At 46.0% G+C, this 17,977-nt stretch overlaps 1 protein-coding gene across 2 annotated transcripts in view; it reads left to right on the top strand.

Moving 5' to 3' along the window:
* Positions 1 to 17,977, top strand: part of LOC137427185 (syntaxin-binding protein 5) — a 331,945-nt gene that overhangs the window by 285,086 nt on the left and 28,882 nt on the right. For both annotated transcript variants that reach the window (XM_068116437.2, XM_068116439.2), the window contains one exon: positions 3,250 to 3,526. In XM_068116437.2, coding sequence (XP_067972538.2) covers positions 3,250 to 3,526 — 277 coding nt within the window. The remainder of the gene's footprint in view (positions 1 to 3,249; positions 3,527 to 17,977) is intronic.

Below are 17,977 nucleotides of genomic sequence, written 5' to 3' on the forward strand. Positions count from 1 at the left end.
CCACCGCACATGGCACCGCGCATGTCACCGCGCAAGTCACCGCGCAAGTCACCGCGCAAGTCACCGCGCATGCCACCGCGCATGCCACCGCGCAAGCCACCGCGCATGGCACCGCGCATGCCACCGCGCAAGACACCGCACAAGACACCGCGCATGCCACCGCGCATGCCACCGCGCAAGCCACCGCGCATGTCACCGCGCATGCCACCGCACATGTCACCACGCAAGCCACCGCGCATGCCACCGCGCATGGCACCGCGTATGGCACCGCACAAGACACCGCACATGCCACCGCGCATGCCACCGCGCATGTCACCGCACATGTCACCGCGCATGCCACCACGCATGGCACCGCGCATGCCACCACGCATGTCACCGCGCATGCCACTGCACATGGCATCGCGCAAGTCACCGAGCAAGTCACCGTGCCTGCCACCGCGCTTGTCACCGCGCATGTCACCGCGCATGCCACCGCGCATGCCACCGAGCAAGCCACTGCGCATGTCACCGCGCATGCGCGAAAGGGCTCTTCTAGCATTCATACTCATTTTGAAAGTCCTGTATTCATCAACTGCTGAATTAACCCAAACAACTTTTGTTTATTAACTGTTAATACCCTGGTGTTTTATTTGTGTAAATATAACAGAAATATTGAACTGAATCTGCAATGGGGACATTTGGGCCTGAGCATTTGTCAAAGTGATGATTTTTGTTGGTTGTGCATTTCTATTGCCAATGATCTTAAGTACAGGAAATTCCTCTCTGAATGGGGAAATTACATTTAGAAAAGAAAATTTTGTTTTCAATACCGAATATAGAATTCAAACAATTTATTTGTGGGTCAATTTCGATCAACTTCGATGAAAATATTGTTACGGTCCGCGGTTAAGGATGTTGTTTGCCGAGCGAAGGCTCCGCGACCGAACAGTTGTTCCCCGACTAAACCCGATTCACCCAAACGTTGGCCGTATCGCGCCACAGATACTCAATGTGGAAAAGACTAAGACGACGAATGTGAAGAAAAGGAATAAGAAGACGAGAAAAGGGTTGAAAACACTACTAAATTTATTTACTATTTACAGGCTCAAAATAACCAAGGAGAAGGAAAGATAAGAAAATAATATACAGAAGCTTTTAGAGACACAGGGAAAATACTAGCTTATACAGACTTAATTACCTACCCAGGACAGAACAAACAAAGACGACTCACACGGGGAATGATGATAGGAATTGGCTGGAAGGAGAGGAAAGTCCAATTTGTTCGGCAGCACGAATCAGCGCGTTCGGCAGCCGCCGTCCCTTCGCGGCCCTGCTCCAAACTGCCGTCCAGGCCCCAAACGGCTGTCGAGTCTTGTTGCTGCTGTAGACGCTGCTGCTGGCGAGCAAGGTGACGAATAGCAGGCTTTGTGCTTCCCTGGATGATCTTCTGCTTTTGGACCTCACGACTCAGCCCTGCTCTGACGACCCAGCTCTTTCCTGTCCACCTCACCACGCAGCTCAGCTCAGCCTTTTCAGCTCATCTCTTGGACTCATCTGCTTGTCTGCTTGGGGAGCGTCCCGTGGCGGGTTATATAGGCCCCGCCCTTCACCCTTTGCGAACCTCCCCCAAGCATTCTCTCTCCGCCCTCTCAAGCCAAACCCCTCGTTCTGGGTTGGATGAGCGGGGCCGACTTACTCCTCCCCTCTATGACGAGGTGGAGACCCGCCTTTCTTCCCCAACCCTGCCTCGTGGTCAATGGCGGCTTTGGAGGGGATGTAATTGCCAAATTGAGGCTTGGCCATTACGAAAGGGGAAATGGAGGTTTTTGGGAATGGGAATGAAGGGAATCTATCTCTTTTACTCGGTGCAATGGAGTGTCATGTTAATGGACGACAAGGCCTTACCCTAAAACACATAATAAGATATAAGCTACTGAACAAGGGTTTTATCGGGTCCTGCAATGTGGTGTTTATGGAATTAACTACCGAGACGCCCTTTTTATCTCCACACAACTCCGGAGGCAGGAGGGGCCATATCCAAACAATGTTCATCACCATTTCCAATACAATTCAACACAATCAAAAAAATGCAATCCTCATATCCACAACAATATGTTTTGTAATTTATGAAATGCTGCTTGTGGTCATGGTCCCTGTTTGGCAGTTTGGGGTCATGGTCTCTGTTTGGCAGATCGGGGTCACGGTCTCTGTTTGGTAGTTCAGGGTCATGGTCCCTGTTTGGCAGATCGGGGTCACGGTCTCTGTTTGGTAGTTCAGGGTCATGGTCCCTATTTGGCAGTTCGGGGTCACGGTCCCTGTTTGGCAGCTCTGGGTCACGGTCCCTGTTTGGCAGCTCTGGGTCACGGTCCCTGTTTGGCAGCTCTGGGTCACGGTCCCTGTTTGGCAGCTCTGGGTCACGGTTCCTGTTTGGCAGTTTGGGGTCACGGTCCCTGTTTGGCAGTTTGGGGTCACGGTCCCTGGTTGGCAGCTCGGGGTCATGGTCCCTGTTTGGCAGCTTGGGGTCACCGTCCCTGTTTGGCAGCATGGGGTCACGGTCCCTGTTTAGCAGTTTGGGGTCACGGTCCCTGGTTGGCAGCTCGGGTGCATGGTCCCTGTTTGGCAGTTCGGGGTCACGGTCCCTGTTTGGCAGCACGGGGTCACGGTCCCTGTTTGGCAGTTTGGGGTCACGGTCCCTGGTTGGCAGCTCCGGGTCACGGTCCCTGTTTGGCAGCTCAGGGTCACGGTCCCTGGTTGGCAGCTCCGGGTCACGGTCCCTGTTTGGCTGTCATACAAAATTGAAAATCATTCCAAACAGGAATCTTACTGTTTTTAGGGACACCATAAAAGACACAAATAACAGGCACGAAGAACTAGTATGACATGTGAAATAAGGTGGTGTAAAAGACACGGCATCAACAGTGGAAAACTTCCGAATTTTTTTTTCCTATGAGCTTTAAAATCTTTATTTTAGTTGAATTGAATTATATACTTAGCACTGGAGAAAACAAATCGTCTTGTTGGCATTTTCAAAACTCTTCCATTTAGCATTACTTGGACAAAATACTACGGCATTTTACATCATCTCGGCCAATCAAATTTGCTTCTCACAGACCCCGCCCATGTCCTTTTTTTCTTAAGACTGCACCTGGTAAGATGTTCTATGAACGGTCCAGTTGAAGTTTAGAAATTCTCATCAAATATTAGAATCACGTTTGATTTCTGTCGCCTTCATGCCAATCGCGCTGATTTGGGGTTCCATCCCATCCCCAGCCCTGCAGCTCAAAGGGCCCATTCTTCGACTCATCTTCCTCGAACCCGGGCCCAATGGAGTACTCACCAGGCCGTCTCCAGATTCTGGGACTGTAGCACGCTTCCTGGTAGCATCCTCTGAGAAGCAGGCCCAGGTGGTGCCACTAAGCACAATGACAATCGCTTTCAAGCACAATGTCACAGAAACTTCCTTTGTCCTCCACGCGGACGTCGTCATGGTGGCCGGCTCTCCTTGCCTTGCTGTTTTTTGTGCCAATGGACACATCATGGCTTTCAGGTGTGTTTCCACTCGTATATCGATTACTAGCAGGGGTACCCGACGTAGCCCGGTGCTGTTCTAATACTGTTTGCATATTGAAGATATGAAATTTTGTTTTTCTATTTTTTTGTGGGGACCTAAACACTTCCCAACTCCAATGAATGAATAGGGTCGGAGATCATATCATATTAACCAGAGGGATGTGGTATCTTACGCGATGAGTGGCTGGGTGGTTTACAGAAGGGTTTATTACCCTCTACCATCCATTTACTCCACATTCCATTGTTGATTTGTATTTATCCCACTCAAAGAGGTTGCACTGTGCCTGTGTGGACGACAAAGAAGCGTTTTACTTGGTCAATGGATCCTCTCTATGGCAGAAACTGATTTCAACAGGGTTAATGTTGTCTATACAGTCATGGCCAAAAATATTGGCACCGTTGCATTTTTTTCAAATAACTCACAATTGTTTCTAAAAATAAATTGAAATTGACAAAAGTATTTGGTCTCCACAATTCTTTATTTCACTGTTAATATTACAAAACCTTTGTTTTTTTTTATTCAGAACTTAATATATCCTTTCAAATCAGAAAATAAAAAGAAATGGCATTGACAAAATTATTGAAACCCGAGACTTAATATTTGGTAGCACAGACTTTGGACAAAATAACTACAGTTTGGTTCTGAGAGGACAATTAATTATTTTTGAATCATGCCGATGCATAATGAATGGGCTGATGTCACAATTTTTTCACTATTTTCCTGGATTTTGTTGTTTTTTTTCCCGGTCCCCGGCTGGACCGATGCCCGGTCGATCGCTGAATTAACGCCAGGGGGGGTTGACTCAGCCTGTCATCCTTCCGAGGTCGGCTAATTGAGGACCAACCAGTTCACTGGTAATTCCCTGTTTGTCGTTAAAGGCGGCTAAAAGGGTTGGCGTCAGGAAGGGCATCCGGCCGTAAAACATTGCTTCAAAAAGGGGACCGAAAAACAACAACAACCACGGTTCCCGAAAAAGGCCAACCCCTGCTTGCGGGGAAAAATGGCCTCTAAAGGTGGTTATTTTTTTTATTTAACTGCAGTCAAGCGCTTCCTACACCTCTCTACTGGCAGTTTGACCCACTCTTCTTGTGCAAACTGCTCCAGTTCTCCCAGATTTGAAGGGTGCTTTCTCCCAACTGCAGTTTTCAGATCTCCCCACAGGTGTTCAATGGGATTTAGATCTGGACTCATTGCTGGCAACTTCAGAACAGTCCAGCATTTTGTATTGAACCATTCCTGGGTGCTTTTTGAAGTGTGTTTGGGGTCATTGTTCTGCTGCAAGACCCATGACCTTCAACGGAGACCCAGCTTTCTACACTCGGTTGAACATTGCCCTCCAAAATTCCTTGCAGTACGGTGCAGTAAGGAATAGTCATTGAGTTGGCGACGGATGGTGGGTGCGAGTTGAAACTCTTGTACCTTGCGTATGAAGGTCAGCTTGATCCTGTTTGGCAGTTGATCGAGGTGCTTTCTCCACCATTTGAACAATCCTTTGCTGTAATCTACCATCAGGTTTTCTCTTGTGACCACATCCAGGGAGGTTGGCTACAGTGCCATGGGCCTTAAACTTCCTGATAACATTGCGTACAGTGGACACAGGAACATCAAGGTCTCTGGAGATGGACTTGTAGCCTTGAGATTGTCTATGCTTGGCTACAATCTTGTGTCTGACCTCCTTAGACAATTCTCTGGTTTTCTTTCTTTTCTCCATGCTCATTGGTGGCACTGGTGGAACACATAGTGATACAAAACAGCAGATTGATTCCGTTTCTCTATTCAAACTGGTTGAATGAGTGATTTTTATATTGCAGGCACCTGCAACTCACCAGAGGAGAGTTCATTTCCAAAGTAAAGGAGAATCACCGGCTTGAAATCTAATTATTTGTAACAACTTCTAAAAGGTGCCAATAATATTGTCCGGGCCATTTTAGGATTTCTGTGTGGAATAAGCTAAGATTTATTAATTTTTCAGCTTTTTTTTTGTTTTGTTCCACTGCAAACCAAGGAAATACAAACGTGGATACCAAAATATTTTTAAATTTCAACCATTTTCTGTAAGAAATGGTGAATTATTTGAAAAAGGTGCAAGGGTGCCAATATTTTTGGCCACGACTGTAACTTATACTTGAATGCTGTCATGTGTTAAAAAAGGCAATTCTCTGTCAAACATCTTTTCGGGTAATGTTGGTGAACACTGGGGTGCAAACTTATCTCCTCTTCTCTTTCCATTTATTTAAATGACGTTGAATACTTTGTCAGTCGCCATTACAATGTCTTTAGATTTTCTTGCACATAATCTATCTATAATTCCAGTAATCTCTGTGTGTGTGTGTGTGTGTGTGTGTGTGTGTGTGTGTGTGTGTGTGTGTGTGTGTGTGTGTGTGTGTGTGTGTATGTCTGTGTGTTTGTCTGTGACCGCTGTTTCTCGACAACCACGGGTCCGATATACTTGAAACTTGCCAGGTATATTGCTGGGGACCCGAGGATGTGCCTTTTCAAGGTTTCATATTAATCGGACAAGGAGTTACCGAGCTATGTCCAAAAAACGATTCAACCAATCAGAGAGCAGCGAGTTATCACGTGTGCCGAACGTGGCGAACAGACTCTGCCTCGGACGGCACATTTGAGAGCGTATTCATTTATTTCACGTTGGCAAACTATGTTGGCGTTAAACTATGTTTTAAAACTAATTAAAACTAATTTGCGATTCTTTCGCTTTCCTGCGCGTTTGTGCACGCTATGGCGATTTCTTTACCAAACTCCGCAAGCCGTTCGCTTTGGACCAAACCATTTCATGTAAATAGAGGGGGGGGATTGTCACCGTACTCGCAAGCCGTTCGCTTTGGACCAAACCATTCCATGTAAATAGAGGGGGGGGATTGTCACCGTACTCGCAAGCCGTTCGCTTTGGACCAAACCATTTCATGTAAATAGAGGGGGGGGATTGTCACCGTACTCGCAAGCCGTTCGCTTTGGACCAAACCATTTCATGTAAATAGAGGGGGGGGATATAATTTTAGATATATATATAGTACGGGCATGCCCTAGTATCAATAATTTCCTGAGTGATAGTAATATAGAGGATTTTCTCAGACTGTATGTTACTTTATGCTGATGACACTATTGTGATGGCGGAATCTCCCGAATAACTCAAGCGTGCGCTAAATGCAGTAAGGAATCATTGTGAGCTTTGGCATTTGTCTGTTAATATATATCCAAAACAAAAATTATCCGAAATCCGAAGTTTTCCAAATTTTATGTTCGCCAATGACAAAATTGAAGTTGAGTGATTATATATTCCTCGGCTGTACTTTTAACTACAAGAGTTATTTTAACAAGGCCGTTTCAAAACAAATCTCTGAAGCAAAAAGAGCAGTTTTCCTTGGTACATGAAGCACGCAGACCGAATCTTCCTCTTGATGTCCAGTGTGAGCTTTTCAAACGAGTGGTGATGCCCATTTTGTTACTTACAGAATCGATGATTTCTTCAAATATATAATCGCTTGTTACTTGCAAAATCGAAGATTTTTCAAGTACGTATATTGGTCGGTTGTGTTTGTGACTGTCTGTTTGTTTGTTTGTTTGTTTGTCACCGGCGGGCTACAGGTCACAATTTTCAACCGATCTTCACCAAACTTCCCCAAATGGTAGAGTTGGTCAAAAGCCAGAAGCCTATTGTTTTGGGGTCAATAGGTCAAAAGGTCAACATATGCCAAAGGTCACCAAATTTGCTAAATTTCTAAAATCCCCAATTTTCGTCCGATTGACTTGAAATTTGAAGACCACTTGCATATCTCGTCACTGAATTCAACCTCCAAGTATTTTTGAGGTCAACATAGGCCAAATGGTCAACATAGGCCAAATTTCTAAAATCCTCAATTATTATCCAATTGACTTGAAATTTGAAGAGGACTTGCATTTCTGGTCACTGAATTCAACCACCAAGTATTCTTGAAGTCAACTTAGGCCAAAAGGTCAACATAGGCCAAATTTCTAAAATCCTCTATTTTCATCGAATTGACTTGAAAATTGAACAGCATTTGCACATTGAGTCACTAAATAGGGAAACTAACTATTTTTGAGGTCAAAAGGTCAAAGGTCAACTCAGGGTCAACCTTCCAAAATCATCATTTTTCATCTGAAAAATCGTCACTTTTCATCCTGTTGACCCGAGCTTTGATCAAGATTGTAAATTTTAATCTTCATGAAATGGACAATTTGCTGTATCAATGGTAAATTTTTGGGGGAGGGCGTATTTTGCAAGTATCATGCTACGCATGACGTTTTCTTGTTTTGTGTGTTATTCTGTCTGTCTGTTTGTTTGTCACTCGCCTACAGGTCACAATTCTAAACCGATCATCATGAAAGTTCACCAAGTTGTAGAGGGAGTCACAACTGAGAAGCTTATTGATTTTGAGGACAAACGTCATCTTGTAGTCGAATTTCTAAAATCTTCATTTTTTTATCTGATTGCCTTGAAAGTTGAACTGCATGTGCATATTGAGTCACTGAATGGGGAAATCAATTGTATTTGAGGTCAAAAGGTCAACTCAAGGTCTAGCTTTTAAAATTATCAATTTTCAACTGAAAAATCATCCATTTTCATCCGATTGACGTGAAGATTCAAGAGCAAGTGCATCGCTCAATTGAGAAATTGTAATCTTAATGAAATGTACAATTTGATGTGTCAATGGCAACTATTTTTGAGATCAAAAGGTCAAAGGTCAACTCAAGGTCAAACTTGTAAAATCATCAATTTTCTTCTGAAAATAATCAATTTTCATCCGATTGACCTGAGCTATGATTAAGGTCATCAATTTAAATCTTAATGAAATGGACAATTTGATGTCTTCATGGCAACTTTTTTGGAGGAGGAGGGGGTGGATTTTGCAGGCTTCGTGCTCTGCCTGACGCCATCTTGTTATATGGTTGTAAGGTTTGGGGTTGTTTTAATTCCACCCATATTCAAATTTTCCATCATAAGTTTTTTTGGTTTTTTTTTTTTTTTTTTTTTTGCTTACAATATCGAGGCTCGTGTAAGAACTAACATTAATCACAAAAAAAACGGACACCTAAAACATATAATAAAGGGAGCAGGAGACAAGATGGGGAGAGAGAGGCAAGCACACAAGTACAACAGCAGAGAACACGGACAACGGAAGATCCGTGGGAGGGAGAGGGCTTGGGGGAAGGAGGCATGGAAAGGGGGAGGGGGGGATATAAAACATATGGACACTGCTAGGACTTCCTTGTTTTGTTTCACTTCCTTGTTTTACTTGTTTTGTGGTGGATGGAGCTTATGTTTTCACTCCTGTCTGTCTGTCTGTTTGTTTGTTTGTCCGTTTGTGAACAAAATATCTCAGAAAGTTGTGGACGGATTCGAACGAAATTTGGCAGAGATGTAGCGTATGTGACAAGGACAAGGACGAAATGATTAGATTTTGGTGAAGATCCGGATTCGGATCCGGCTAGTAGAATTCTTAATTAGTGATGCTCCACCATTGAGTGATGGGCCAAAATCGATACATGGCAGGATATCTCAAAACGTTATGGATGGATTTGGACGAAACATTGTGGACAGGTTGTGTGTGTGACAAGGAAGAATCGATTCAATTTTGGTGAAGATCCGGATCCAGATCCAATAAGTAGAATTTTTTCAATGATTCTTCACCATTGAGTGATGTGGTCAATCAGGTGGAGGTATATGCTCTCTACTGAGTGCCATTCTTGTTTTCTTTGCTCTCATGGCCTGAAAGGGAAAGTCTACGAGTCAATAAAATTCATTCATTCAGTAAAAATTTAGCTCCAAGACAATGCTGTACCTTGCAGCGTTTCTACACCCAGGTGTGTGTCAGCACCTCTATTGCCCAAGGTAGAGGCTGAGCTTAAACGAATAGAAAGCAAGGGTGTCTTCCATCGAGGGACGGAGCCAACTCCATGGTGCGCCCCCATGGTGCCGGTTCTCAAGAAGAGTGGTGACATCCGAATTTGTGTTGATCTGAAACACCTGAACAAATCAGTTCGTCGTGCGAAGTTTCAAATGCCCACATTTTTTTTGTTTTGTTTTTTGTATACAAGATCGAGGCTCGTGAAAGAGCTAACATTAATCACACAAAAAGTCAAACCGACACATAAAACACAAAATAAGGGGAGCGGTAGACAAGATGGGGAGAGAGGGGGAAGGACACAAACACAACATTTGAGAGCAGGGACATCGAGAGAACTGTGGGAGGGAGAAGGCTTGGGGGGAGGTGGGAAAGGTATAAAACATATGGACACTGCAAGGACTTCCAGGAAAGAAGTTGGAATTTCAAAAAAGTGTATCTGGGGTGAATTAGCGGGGGTAGAAAAGATCAAGGTTTTGGATGGGGGAAGATAAGAGATGGTGGTGAACAGCTGTTTTGAAGACCTGGAGGGAGGAGAGTGATGGAGTTTGTTCCAGAGGCAGGAGAAAAGGGGAATGAAGGAGTGAAGGTGAGCAGAGAGCCTAGATTTTGGCAGTTTAACCATAAGAGGGTTGCTGGCAGATCTTGTGCGACCTGTAGGAATATTTGGGGGACGGAGCACAGATAGAGCTGGGGGAGCAAGGCCGGAGAGGAGTCGGTAGAAAACAGAAAGACCACCAACCTGCCTGCGGTGAGTGAGTGAAAGGCCCTCCAATGGATGAGATACTTCCCAAACTGGCTGGTGCTCCTAGTTTTTTTCAAAAGTAGACTCTTCCAGTGGGTTTTGGTCGGTCCCACTCCATCCTGATTCGTGCAACTACACGACGTTCATCACTCCCTTTGGCAGGTATGCCTTTGATAGGTTACCTTTTGGCATCAAATAAGCACCGGAAATCTTTGAACAAAAGATGACGCAATTGCTGGAGGGTCACAGTGGAGTTGTGTCATGTGGTGATGATACTCTGGTCTTTGGAAGGACCCTCAAAGAACATGATGAAAATCTTGAATGGGGGCATAAAACTCTCAATTAATCTGGTCTCAAACTGAACCAGAAAAGTGTGGATTTCGGAAGGACCTAGTCGAATTTCTGGGTCACATGATTGACCACCACGGTGTTAGAGCTTCAGGAGCTAAAGTTCAGGTGATCGTGGACATACACCTGCCTGAAAACAAAACAGAGCTACGCAGGGTCCTGGGTATGATTAATCATCCAGGCTGTTATGTCATTCACCTATCGTTGGTGATTAAGGTGCTCAACGATCTACTTCGAGACGATGCTTCGTGGATTTGGGATCAAAATCTAATTCAGGCTTTTAAGACAGTGAGAGAACTGTTATCGTCTTCAAGGTCCGAGCATTCTTTGATACAAATAATGAGACAACCGTGATTGCGGATGCTCGCAGCTATGGCATCGGAGCTGTCTGTGTACAAAAGCAGTCTCATGGGGAGTCGAGACCTGTCTGTGTACAAAAGCAGTCTAATGGGGAGTTGAGACCTGTCTGTGTACAAAAGCAGTCTAATGGGGAGTTGAGACCTGTCTGTGTACAAAAGCAGTGTAATGGGGAGTCGAGACCTGTCTGTGTACAAAAGCAGTCTAATGGGGAGTCGAGACCTGTCTGTGTACAAAAGCAGTCTAATGGGGGAGTTGAGACCTGTCTGTGTACAAAAGCAGTCTAATGGGGAGTTGAGACCTGTCTGTGTACAAAAGCAGTCTTATGGGGAGTCGAGACCTGTCTGTGTACAAAAGCAGTGTAATGGGGAGTCGAGACCTGTCTGTGTACAAAAGCAGTCTAATGGGGAGTCGAGACCTGTCTGTGTACAAAAGCAGTCTAATGGGGAGTTGAGACCTGTCTGTGTACAAAAGCAGTCGAATGGGGAGTTGAGACCTGTCTGTGTACAAAAGCAGTCTAATGGGGAGTTGAGACCTGTCTGTGTACAAAAGCAGTCTAATGGGGAGTTGAGACCTGTCTGTGTACAAAAGCAGTCTAATGGGGAGTTGAGACCTGTCTGTGTACAAAAGCAGTCTAATGGGGAGTTTAGACCTGTCTGTGTACAAAAGTAGTCTCATGGGGAGTTGAGACCTGTCTGTACAAAAGCAGTCTAATGGGGAGTTGAGACCTGTCTGTTTTGCATCACGCACACCAAGTCCTGCAGAAACCAGGTATGCACAGATCGAAAAAGGATTCCTTGCTTCGGTTTGGGCCTGCGACTTTTTTGTCAATACCTGTGGGGCCTACAGACCATTAGGTTGGTCACTGACCACAAGCCTTTAGAGCCATTAATCAACAACAAGGACCTGGATCAAGCGCCTTTGAGATGCCAACACCTTCTCATGCGGTTTAATGTGGTAGCAGAACACGTGCCAGGCAAGTCCATGGTTGTAGCCAATGCATTGTCCCATAGTCCAGGTAAGTCCATGGTTGTTGCCGATGCATTGTCCCATAGTCCAGGTAAGTCCATGGTTGTTGCCGATGCATTGTCCCATAGTCCAGGTGTCCATGGTTGTAGCCAATGCATTGTCCCATAGTCCAGGTAAGTCCATAGTTGTTGCCGATGCATTGTCCCGTAGTCCACTCCCAGCACCTGCCTCAGACCGTGAGTTGTCAGAAGAAGTGGACGCAAATGTTCATGGAGTCGAGGCAGGTTTTCCAGCATCCAAGGGAAAGTTTGATGTCATCAGAGATGCGTCCAGCCTGGACCCTGTTTTGCAACCTGTGATTGACGACACTATCCATGGTTGGCCTCAATACATGGATGACCATCCGGATATACTCGATCCATACTGGGAAAATCGTGGGCATTTGTCCGTCTACGAAGGACTGTTATTGTATGACTCTCGGATCGTTATACCAACCAACATGAAGGCGGAGATGTTGCAAAGAGTTCATGATGATGGACATCAGGGAGTGACGAAGTGTCGACGCCGAGCCAAAGATTGTATTTGGTGGCCCGATATGAGTAGGGACCTCAAGGACTAGGTCAGTAAATGTGATCATCGTATCAAGTACCTGCTCAAAAGCGAGAGCCTTTCATCCCTACTCCCCTTCCGTCTCGTCCATGGGAACAGATAGCGGCCAATATCCTTTGGTTTGACAAGAAACACGACCTGGTCGTAGTGGATTACAACTCCAGATTCAACGAGCTCATATACTTACCGTCTCTCACAGGTGAAATGCTCATTCATAAGATGAAGTCAACCTTGGCTCGTTGGGGCATTCCTGATGCTCTCATCTCAGAAAATGGAAGTCAATTCACGTCCAAGGAGTTTGCAAAATTTTCTGAAAAATATGGCTTTGAACATGTGACCGCAAGCGCAAGGTATCCACAGGCCAACGGATGTGCTGAAAAAGGTGTACACATTGCGAAAATGATCCTGCGCCAACCTGATCCGTACCTGGGGCTGATGTCTCACCGTAATAGTCCTATTGAGCCAACAGGTTTTAGCCCTGCACAGGTGATGCTGGGTCGAACTATGCCGACCTTGACCGAGAATCTTCTACCAAACACAGACAAGATCGACCCTGATATCGTGAAGAGCAACGATGAAAAGGCCAAGGAAAGAGGCGCTTATCTATCTATAATTCCAGTAATCTCTGTGTGTATGTTTGTTTGTATGTTTGTATGTTTGTATGTTTGTATGTTTGTCTGTGACCGCTGTTTCTCGACAACTACCGGTCCGATATACTTGAAACTTGCCAGGTATATTGCTGGGGACCCGAGGATGTGCCTTTTCAAGGTTTTAAATTAATCGCAGAAGTAGTTACCGAGCTATGTCCAAAAAACGATTCAACCAATCAGAGAGCAGCGAGCTATCACGTGTGCCGAACGTGGCGAACAGACTCTGCCTCGGATGGCACATTTGAGAGCGTATTCATTTATTTCCCGTCGGCAAACTATGTTGCCGTTAAACTATGTTTTAAAACTAATTAAAACTAATTTGCGATTCATCGTAACTGCGATTTGCGACCTTCCGGACAGTCAAATGAGGACGTCACTTCCGGACTTACGTAGCGGCTAGCGGGCGCCATTTGGAGGAGCTGGGAGGACTCAGTCGTGATAGAGTGAGCCTGAGTGAGTATATCAAGACAAGAACAAGATCTAGAAGGAGGTATGTACGGTGCGATTCATATAATATATTGTTTAGTTATCGTCGATGAGGAATTTGGGGGCCCGATTAACTGCAGCGCCATCCGAGCTGCGGCGTCGGGACGATACATTCATTGTACGGTAACATCACGCACTTACGGGCACGTCCTATATATATAGTACGGGCATGCCCTAGTTACTACAATCGGAGGTATTCCCCTCAGATTCTCCTCGACTCCCCTCAGATGCTCCCCGATTCCCCTCAGATTCTCCCCGATTCCCCTCAGATTCTCCCTGAACTTCAGGTCGGTGAAAAAGTTAGTGTAACAACAGGTGATCGATCGACATGGGAACAGTTGGGTACTACCTATTCCACCCCGACACCTAAAACTCCTCACTCTATGGTATACGCATTGGTGACAAAGTTCTTAAAAGGAACAGACACCACCTCAAACCTGGTACTTCCTTCCGTACCTTCATCTTCTGCATTAGCGTGTTCAGGTTTTTTTGTTGGGGGAGGAAGTACAGCTCGTACACATGTTAATATGAGGGACAGATGATGCATTGGTTTGGTCCACAGTGATTGAAGTCCCTGTACATCACGTGATAATAATGTCTTCCTGTGTTTGTTTGTTTCTCTGTGTTTTTGAATTGCCCCTTCATGTGACGGGGCCTCTTTTCAGGGTAATTTGGTGGTTGGAAATTGAGATGGCACCACCAAAGCGATACACCCACAGATAATATCCTCAGTTTGCATCTTCTTCAGCTTGTGGTGATTAGGTTTGTGATCACCTTTGGCATTGCTGCACGAAGACCTTTCCTCTTGAGTTGGCAAAACGGCTTGGTGTGTAGATTATCTATCAGCACCACGTGATGGTCAAGTCACCAGGAGGCACGAGATTTTTCTCCGCACGTGCTGTGGTGGTCAGAATTGGGGCAGCACCTATGAGCCTCTGTTTCAATATCCAGACTTGCTTGTTGGGAAATGAATGGCTAAGATTGTGTGAGGACAGGTATACCCAGGCCATTGACGATGTGCATTGACCGTGAAACACCAACGTGTCTTGGGAATCGTGGACGGTGATCAATTAAGAGTCGAGAGAGGATTGAGACAGAGTGCAGATAGATACAGGATTCACACCTGGTAAAGGACTCCTCAGGTAGTTTATGAAGGTGTAACATTTCATCAGGAAGAGGATCATTTCAAAGTGCTCTTGTAGATCAGATCAGCTGGAGCTGCTATGGAAGCCTTCAAGGACCTGGACAGTTTCCATCACTCAAGATGCAATTTTCTGAAATTATTTGGCCTACTAGTCTGTTGTCTATGACTGTGATACCTGGACGCCAGACAGCTGGCAGTGACAGCTTTCCGAAAGAACCGCCTGGCAACCCCCCCCCCCACCCCCTCCCTCTTCCCTTCATCTACTTTCTTCACAATCTTCTTGAGGAAGTTCAGTCATTCAAACTCATGGGTGTCACCATCAGCCATGACCTTTGTTGGGTGAACCACATTTCAATGTCTGTCTCCAAAGCCAGCCGCCGACTGGCATCCTCCGTCGTACAAAGTCCTTCCTTGGCACACCTACAAGGCCTTCATCTGCATCTTGATGGAGTACTGCACTCCCCTCTGGGTTGGCTGCCCTGCCTCACACCTTGCTCAGCTTGACGCTGTGGAAACCAAGGATTTCAAGATCAGTGGAATCTCCCGCGATGAAGCTCTGTCTATGGGTCGATCACTTCGCCATCACAGACAGGTCAGTGGTCTCTGTCTTCTACCGCATCTTTTCTGGTCTTGTACCCTCTGCTCTTTCCATACTTTGTCGCCTGCCCCCTCTCCCCCGGTTTCTGCCGGGCACACACGGTCCACTACCAACCCCCTTCTGGTAAAACAAACTAAATCCAGGATCACTGCTCACCTCCACTCATTTGTTCCTCTTCTTCTCACCTGTGGAATCAACTTCCACATCCTCTTCAATCTAATATTATTCCCTCCAGTTCTTCAAGACAGCTATTCACCACCATCTTAGATCGTTCCCAATCCAAAACCATGATCTTTTCTACCCTCGTTAACCTTCATCCCCTCAAACCAACCCCATCCCTCCACCTTCCAAATGTTCAGTTTTCCCTCGAGAGTTTTCTTTTGTATCGATCTGGTCCACCCCATGAATCCTATCTTGCCCCCATTCCTCTGCACACCAATTGTTTGTCTACCTCCTCTGTCTTGGCCTTCATCTGTGCTGTTGATGTTTCCCCCTCTTTCTGCTGTTCCTTTAGTCCTGCTGTGTTTTGATCCGTTCAGTGTACTAATACTAGCTCTTTCACGAACCTCGACTATGTATATAAAAACAAGACCAAAAGTCTAACAGCGGCATAGCCGGGCTTGTAAAATATTATAAACCACAAACACGTATGATTAGCTTTTTAAACATTCTCCACGCATGGCTGGCGGACTTCCTCTCTTGTCGTAGTCAACGTGAGGCCCTGAATGGGTTTCTCTCATCTCCTCTTCCTGTTCAGGCTGGAGTTCCCCAAGGCAGTATTCTGGGCCCTGTGCTTTTTCTGGTCTTCATCAATGATCTCTCTGACTCTCTTGAAAATCCCCTCCATCTCTTTGCTGATGACTCTACTCTCTGTCGCTCCATTCCTCATCCCTCAGATCGGCAGTCTGCAGCCTCCTCACTCTCTGCAGACCTGGACAAAATCACTGACTGGGCAAACAAGTGGAACATGTCTTTCAATCCTGACAAATCTCACACTCTTACGATGTCTCTCCGAAAAGACCGACTGGACAACCCTCCCATCCACTTTCTGAATAATCCTCTCCAAGAAGTTCTGTCACTCAAGCTTTTGGGTCTCACTATCTGCCATGATCTTTCCTGGGAAAACCACATTTCAAATCTGGCCTCCAAAGCCAGTCGCCGACTGGGCATCCTCCGTCGTGCGAAGTCCTTCCTTGGCACACCTGAGCTCCTCACCACATACAAGGCTTTCATCCGCAGCTCAATGGAATACTGCTTTCCCCTCTGAGCTGGTGCTCCTGCCTCACACCTAGCTCGTCTTCATGCGGTTGAAACCAAAGCGTTCAGAATCATTGGAATCTCCCGTGATGAAGCTACCTCCGAGGACCTTTCACTTACTCACCGCAGGCAGGTTGGTGGTCTTTCTGTCTTCTACCGACTCCTCTCCGGCCTTGCTCCTCCAGCTCTCTCTGGGCTCTGTCCCCCAAATATTCCTACAGGTCGCACAAGATCTGCCTGCAACCCTCTTATGGTTAAACTGCCAAAATCAAGACTCTCTGCTCACCTTCACTCTTTCATTCCTCTTTTCTCCCGCCTCTGGAACAAACTCCCCCACTCCCTTCAATCCCACTCCTCCCTTCAGGTCTTTAAAACAGCTGTTCACCACCATCTCTTATCTTTCCCCATCCAAAACCTTGATCTTTTCTACCCCCGCTAATTATTATTTTATTTTATTTTTTTATTTTTTTGTATACAAGATCGAGGCTCGTGAAAGAGCGAACATTAATCACACAGAAAGACAAACCGACACATAAAACATATAACATCGGGAGCGGTAGACAAGATGGGGAGAGAGGGGGAAGGACACAAACACAACATTTGAGAGCAGGGACCGAGAGACATGGAGACATCGAGAGATCTGAGAGAGGGCGAGGGCTTTGGGGGGGGGGGGCATGGGAAGGGGGCGGTGGGAGAGGTATAAAACATATGGACACTGCCAGGACTTCCAGGAAAGAAGTTGGAATTTCAAACAAGGTGGATCTGGGGTGAATTAGCGGGGGTAGAAAAGATCAAGGTTTTGGATGGGGGAAGATAAGAGATGGTGGTGAACAGCTGTTTTAAAGACCTGGAGGGAGGAGTGGGATTGAAGGGAGTGAGGGAGTTTGTTCCAGAGGCGGAAGAAAAGAGGAATGAAAGAGTGAAGGTGAGCAGAGAGCCGAGATTTCGGCAGTTTAACCATCAGAGGGTTGCTGGCAGATCTTGTGCGACCTGTAGGAATATTTGGGGGACAGAGCACAGAGAGAGCTGGGGGTGCAAGGCCGGAGAGGAGTCGGTAGAAGACAGAAAGACCACCTACCTGCCTGCGGTGAGTGAGTGAAAGGCCCTCAGAGATAGCTTCATCGCGGGAGATTCCAATAATTCTGAAAGCTTTGGTTTCAACAGCGTGAAGCCGAGCTAGGTGTGAGGCAGGAGCACCGGCCCATAGGGGAGAACAGTATTCCATTGAGCTGCGGATGAAAGCCTTGTATGTGGTGAGGAGCTCAGGTGTGCCGAGGAAGGACTTCGCACGACGGAGGATGCCCAGTCGGCGACTGGCTTTGGAGGCCAGCTTGGAAATGTGGTTTTCCCAAGAAAGATCATGGCAGATAGTGAGACCC

Source organism: Myxine glutinosa, chromosome 5, assembly GCF_964187855.1.
Source record: "Myxine glutinosa chromosome 5, kmMyxGlut1.1, whole genome shotgun sequence".
In the NCBI taxonomy this organism is placed as follows: domain Eukaryota; kingdom Metazoa; phylum Chordata; class Myxini; order Myxiniformes; family Myxinidae; genus Myxine; species Myxine glutinosa.